At 51.6% G+C, this 7,043-nt stretch overlaps 1 protein-coding gene across 1 annotated transcript in view; it reads left to right on the forward strand.

The window, feature by feature from the left end:
* The window catches only part of slc25a35 (solute carrier family 25 member 35), a 44,847-nt gene extending 38,498 nt beyond the window's left edge, over positions 1 to 6,349 (forward strand). The window contains exons 4-5 of the mRNA XM_085977260.1: positions 3,044 to 3,178; positions 5,207 to 6,349. Of these exons, the coding sequence (XP_085833386.1) occupies positions 3,044 to 3,178; positions 5,207 to 5,371 (300 nt within the window). The 3' untranslated portion in view covers positions 5,372 to 6,349. The remainder of the gene's footprint in view (positions 1 to 3,043; positions 3,179 to 5,206) is intronic.
* Positions 6,350 to 7,043: the final 694 nt, after the last annotated feature.

Raw genomic sequence — 7,043 nt, forward strand, 5'->3', positions numbered from 1 at the left:
TTGAAGAATAGAACCCTGTTGTGCTTTACACTAAACAGATTCTTAAGTCCATAGGTGTCGACTCGCTTGGCCGAACATACCCATCTCTCTCAATCTTTCCAGGAGTTGTTCTGGCAGTTTTAATCTCTCAGCATTTGAAGTCCCTTAATCATGTTTAAACTTAGCTGGGTTTATACAATTTTACAGACCTCTATTGTTCAACTCAGAGCATGGATTAACCCATTCCCTCCACCTTGTATATTGATGTTGCAAGTGAATCCTGGTTTGTCTTGCCGTTATCCAATTTTTAATATCTTACTTCAGCGCAAAGGCCGAGGAGCGAGTCGCTACCTCAGAGCGCTGGCGGAGCTCATGTGATGTCAGTCAGCAATGGAACACGGACACACTGGCGCCGGCCAGTTCTTAAAGGGGAGGGCCGATCTTGCTCTCCATCCACACCCTGCTCATTGCAGCCTTGAATCTCGGCCTGGAGAGACCTGTACATCAAATCTGCTGGAAAGAACAATGGAGAGGCCCAGGGAAAGAGCTCAGAGTGCAGCCCCCATAGTCTCTTCTAAATCGATACAAGGAAGGGCAAATCAAAATGAACCTGTGTAGGAATGGTCTAATTCCTATCAAGAGACTGAGGTCGACTCAGGCGATCAATCAAAAGAAGTTTAATGTAAAACTAACTGAGTTTAACAGACAAATGCAAGAGAACTATGGATACAGGTCTTTACAGTTTGAAGGCTCCACTAGGACTGCTAGGACGGTCCCGTGGACGGCATCATGATGTCATCACGTTTTTCCCGCCGTTGGAGGATCACGTGATTAACGGCATGACGTCATCGCGTTTGCCCGCGCTCTTAAAGGGACCGCGCTCTGTACCAGACCTGAAACGTATATACAAGATACAGGTTCAGGCTGTAGCTAACAGATTGTTAAAGGGAATTATGTACAGTTGTTCAGAGTCCCTTAGTGGCTCTGCCACACCTGCAAAGTGCTGCTCAGTACCCAAAACACCTTCACACAGCGTTGAATCTCTCCAGAAGTCTCTCAGAATGCGTGGTGTTAAAATGTTACCAACAAAAAAAGGCAGGAAGCGGTCGCCTTAAATAGCACTTCCCCCAGTCCCTTCCTGACTGCAAAACACTCCCCTCAACCTGTCGTTGCTAGCGGCAGGCGGTAAGGCAGGGGGCGCCACTCAATATCCGGTCCGGGGCACTACCAGGGTGTTGCACGCTCGACTGACGTCACGATCTGCGAGCGCAGGAGATCGTGGCGGTAGTGTTTAGCGCCGCCGCAAAATGTCTGGTCAATTTCGTGAGCGGCGCAAACATCGCCGCGCATGGGCGCTAGTTGCTTTAAGCCCCATTAGCGCCCTCTTAAGGCGCTAACGGGAGGCGCAAACCAACTGAATCTTTCCCCCCTAGTGTCAGTAATGGTGACCATGAAACTATCAGATTGTTGTAAAAACCCATCCGGTTCACTAATGTCCTTTAGGGAAGGAAATCTGCCGTCCTTACCCGGTCTGGCCGATATGTGTCTCCAGACCCACAGCAATGTGGCTGACTCTTATCTGCCCCTCTGAAATGGCGGCTCACCACCGCCTTCTCGAGGGCAATTAGGGATGGGCAATAAATACTGGCGACGCCCACATCCCAGGAACGAATAAATAATTAAATAAGCGAACAGCACAGACTCCGTAACATCGCCCGTCTCCGCCCCCTGCCTCAGTCCATCTGCTACTGGAAAATCCACATCCATGCATTTTGTTACCTCTAGACTCAACTATTCCGACGCTCCCCTGGCCGGCGTCCCAACCTCCACCCTCTGTAAACTTCAGCTCATCCAAAACTCTCTGCTAACTTGCACCAAGTCCGGTTCACCCATCACCCCCTGTGCTCGCTGACCTACACTGGCTCCCCGTCCGGCAAGGCCTCGATTTAAAAATTCTCATCCTTGTTTTCAAATCCCTCCATGGCCTCGCCCCCCCTCCCTATCTCTGTAATCTCCTTCAGCCCCACAACCCTCCCCCGAGATCGCTGCGCTCCTCCAATTTTGGCCTCTTGCGCATCCCCGATTTCCATCGCTCAACCATTGGCGGCCGTGCCTTCAGTTGCCTGGGCCCCAAGCTCTGGAATTCCCTCCTTAAGCCTCTCTGCCTCTCCTCCGTTAAGTCGCTCCTTAAAGCCTACCTCTTTGCCCAAGACCTGTCCTTTATATCTCCTTGTGTGGCTGATAGAAACATAGAAGATAGGAGCAGGAGTAGGCCATTCGGCCCCTCGAGCCTGCTCCGCCATTCAGTGAGAGCATGGCTGATCATCCAAATTCAGTACCCGGTCTCTGCTTTCTCCCCATACCCCTTGATCCCTTTAGCCTTAAGAAATATATCCAACTCCTTCTTGAATATATTTAATGAATTGGCCTCCACTGCCTTCTGTGGTAGAGAATTCCACAGGTTCACCACTCTCTGGATGAAGAAATTCCTCCTCATCTCTGTCCTAAATGGCTTACCCCTTATCTTTAGACTGTGACTCCTGGTTCTGGACTCCCCGACCATCGGGAACATCCTTCCAGCATCTAGTCTGTCTAGTCCTGTTAGAATTTTATATGTTTCAATGAGATCCCCTCTCATTCTTCTAAACTCCAGTGAGTACAAGCCCAATCGACCCAATCTCTCCTCATACGTCATTCCTGCCATCCCAGGTATCAGCCTGGTGAATCTTCGCTGCACTCCCTCCATGGCAAGAACATCCTTCCACAGATAAGGCGACCAAAACTGCACACAATACTCAAGATGTGGTCTCACCAAGGCCCTGTACAACTGTAGCAAGACATCCTTGTTCCTGTACTCGAACCCTCTCGCTACGAAGGCTCGGTGTGAAACCTTTGTTTGATTACGCTCCTGTGAAGATCCTTGGGGCCATGTTCTGCTATCACAAATTCAAGTTGTTGTTGAAATCTGTGTGTGGCCCGATCCCGCAGGTGACGTTACGCCACCCCCTCCCCTCCCCCACCACCAACAGCCAGCGCCATTGACGGCTCCTTTCTTTCCTCGCAGGTCTTTAAGCCGGGCAGCTGGCTCGTGTCGCTCACAGCGGGGATGGTCAGCAGCGTGTTTGTCGTCCTCGCCATGACGCCCTTCGATGTAATCAGCACCCGACTCTACAACCAGCCCGTGGACAAGAAGGGGAAGGTAATGGATCGCGACCCCCCGCCCCCCCCCCCCCGAGCATTAAACAGGCAACAGGGCCTGTTCCCTGACGTAATAAAACTCACTACACACTTGGTTTGAGTATAAAGCAAGGCTTTAATCAACTTGTTTCAGAACATGGAGGTCTAGTTGTACTTCACTAGTTCCTTGTCTTACAAAATGTCCCTGGGAAGCTGGGGCCGATGCCCGAGTATTTATATTCCTTGGACGGCGCCACCAGCTGGCCGTCCAGCGTTATTTCATGAGTAGTTTCTTGATGAATGATGAGATTTATAACATTCCCCCCCGCCGACTCCTGCCGCCCCCCCACCCCCCCCCGCCGCCGCTGACGAGCTCATTCATATTAATGGACGGGAAAGCGAGGCCGATGATATCCTGATACAGGAAACTTTTTTTTATCCGGGACGGACGGGACCGACGTGGTGCCGGTTCATCAAAAATTCCGGATAACCGAACGCTATAGTAAAAGATACGGAGCTGAGAGCTCCGTATAAAGCAACAAACCCAGGTTCAAAACAATGGCCACAAGTTGCAAGCGTCTCTGTAGCTTAGCAACAGCTGCAGCCACACCCTTGCACAGCAACACATGGAGGAAGGCAAGTAATAAAACTTACCTGAACCTGAACCAGGGCAGCACGGTGGCATAGTGGTTAGCACTGTTGCCTCACAGCGCCAGAGACCCAGGTTCGAATCCGGCCTCGGGTGACTGTCTGTGTGGAGTTTGCACATTCTCCCCGTGTTTGCGTGGGTTTCCTCCGGGTGCTCCGGTTTCCTCCCACAGTCCAAAGATGTGCGGGTTAGGTTGATTGGCTATGATAAATTGACCCTTAGTGTTAGGGGGATTAAATACATGGGGTTACGGGGATAGGGTGGGATATGTGTCGGTGCAGGCTCGATGGGCCGAAATGGCCTCTATCTGCACTGCGGGGTTTCTGTGATTTCTGTGATTACTCCTGAATTTTGCCGGTTAACCGACATTTCCGGTTATTTAGGTGCCGGTTAATCGAAAGTTTCCTGCATGTACGGCCGGCAAATGGGAAGGAACATTAGGAACAAGAGTAGACCATTCAGTCGGGGTGACCATATGTCCTGGGACAGTCTCCGGATGAGGGTCTGTGTTCCCTGGCAAACAAGAATCCCTTGTTCAGGAAAATCGTCTCCGAATACGCGCGGGTTCAAATCGGGAGCCACGTGGCCCCGAGCCGCCCTGCGGTCGGTCGATGAACTGGGCGGGGGCTGTGCAGCGGTGGGTTGGGGGGGCGGGGAAACGGGTTCCGATTGGTGGGAGGGAAGCCAATCTCCAGTTTTCAACCAGTAGAAGGGGTGGGCTCACTGCGGGGCTTTAATTTATCGCACTCTTTGGCCACAGCACGCGAGCTCTGCCCATCCCCCGACCGCCCTCCCCCACCCCCACCGAATCCCCGGGTGGTCCTGTAAAATTTGGTTGAAGAGAAATCGGCACCGGAGCCAAAATGTCCGAGCAACCGGAGGGGAGGGGGAGGCCGATGGCAACTGGAGTCGGGACGCGTGGATCTCCCGGCTCGGAGTGTCGGGCTGTGAGGAGGGAGATGAGCCGGTGGTCACGGTCGGCAGATGCCGTGAACAGCGGCCGCATTATTCAGGCGGAAAGTTCTGCCGCTGCCTTTTTGCAGATTCAGTTTGCATCAAAATAACCAGTAAATTTTACTTCACTCGGCTGCGCAACTCGTCCTGGCTACTTTGCTGTACTCCCGCCCTGTGCGTCCCCGGATCGGTTCAGAAAATGTGGTCACCCTTTGAGCCGTCACACATAATAGTCAGTCCCCATGGAATGTTCTAGTCAGTCCCCATCGAACGTTATAGTCAGTCACCGTCTAACGTTGTAGTCAGTCCCCGTCGAACGTTATAGTCAGTCCCCATCGAACGTTATAGTCAGTCACCGTCTAACGTTCTAGTCAGTCCCCATCGAACGTTATAGTCCGTCCCCTTCAAACGTTATAGTCAGTCACCTTCACTGTTGTCTTCCTGCAGGGTATTTTCTACACGGGGTATCTGGATTGCTTTGCAAAGACCATGAAGAAGGAAGGCCTCCTCGGCCTCTACAAGGGCACAGGGGCGTCCTACTTCCGACTGGGCCCGCACACCATTCTCAGCCTCCTCTTCTGGGAAGAACTGCGGAAGTTTTACTGGAAGTGAGGGCGCGCTGGACACAGGCGCACATCTGGACAGCTGTGGCTGGAATTTTGCACTGTCGAGCTGCTCAGGAATTGATTTATTTTTCTCTTTGACGTTCCAATTTCCTCCAATACTTGAGCACTGTTCCAGAGAGTTGTTGGTTCGTTGAATGTAGCAGGAAACTGGTGATGCGCGGTGCCGTGCAATCCACCCCGACGGCCAACAGAAAGGAGCCAGAGGCGGAACTGCCGGAAATCTGTCGGAAAACCCAGTAGACGCTCCTCGGAACGGCACAGCGGGTCTGAAAAGAGAAAGGGACCCGTTAAAAATTGCGGGTGAAAAATATCCGTCGTAAGGCAGGACTGAGCGGAACTTGGGTGGTTCACTGGGTGGTGATGTTGGTTGGCAGGGATCTGGCCAGACTTGGCGGGGGGGCGGTCTACGTTGTGTTTGTTTATTTATTGCACCTCAAACCTATCTCGGGGCCCGGTCACCTTCGATCTGCATCAGTGTGTGTCAGGGCTCGTGCTTTATCTGTACCGATTATGATGACTTTGCACAAGCTGTACCTCAGAGCAAATTTTAGAATCGTAGAAATTTACGGCACAGAAGGAGGCCATTCGGCCCATCGTGTCTATACCGGCCGACAAAGTGCTTTCTAGTCTAATCCCACTTTCCAGCTCTTGGTCCGTAGCCCTGCAGGTTACGGCACTTCAAGTGCATAGCCAAGTACTTTTTAAATATGATGAGGGTTTCTGCCTCTCCCACCCTTTCAGGCAGTGAGTTCCAGACCCCCACCACCCTCTGGGTGAAAAAAGTTCTCCTCAACTCCCCTCTAATCCTTCTACCAATTACTTTAAATCTATGCCACCTAATTTAATTACAATTATTACATTCCAAAAGATGTGCGGGTTAGGTTGATTGGCTATGATAAATTGACCCTTAGTGTTAGGGGGATTAAATACGTGGGGTTACGGGGATAGGGTGGGATATGTGTTGGTGTAGGGGTTATGGGGATCGGGTGGGATATGTGTCGGTGCAGGCTCGATGGGCCGAAATGGCCTCTATCTGCACTGTGGGGTTTCTGTGATTCTGTGATTACAAAGAGTGAGAGTTGGGGCTTTGAGGGAGAGTTGAGGTACTGGAGGGATGGTCTTTGAGGGAGGGTTCAGGTACTGGAGGGATGGTCTTTGAGGGAGGGTTCAGGTACTGGAGGGATGGCCTTTGAGGGAGGGTTGAGGTACAGGAGGGATGGCCTTTGAGGGAGGGTTGAGGTACAGGAGGGATGGTCTTTGAGGGAGAGTTGTACAGGAGGGATGGGCTTTGAGGGAGAGTTGCACTGGAGGGATGTCCTTTGAGGGAGAATTATGCAGGAGGGATGGGCTTTCAGGGAGGGATGAGGTACTGGAGGGATGTGCTTTGAGGGAGGGTTGAGGTATTCAGGAGATGGGCTTTGAAACATAGAAGATAGGAGCAGGAGTAGGCCATTCGGCCCCTCGAGCCTGTTCTGCCATTTAATGAGATCATGGCTGATCATCCAAATTCAGTACCCTGTCCCTGCTTTCTCCCCATACCCCTTGATCCCTTTAGCCTTAAGAAATATATCCAACTCCTTCTTGAATATATTTAATGAATTGGCCTCCACTGCCTTCTGTGGTAGAGAATTCCACAGGTTCACCACTCTCTGGGTGAA

The sequence above is a fragment of the Somniosus microcephalus genome, unplaced genomic scaffold (assembly GCF_052327205.1).
Source record: "Somniosus microcephalus isolate GS21.2 unplaced genomic scaffold, FLI_Smic_1.0 unresolved_chr4, whole genome shotgun sequence".
NCBI lineage: Eukaryota > Metazoa > Chordata > Chondrichthyes > Squaliformes > Somniosidae > Somniosus > Somniosus microcephalus.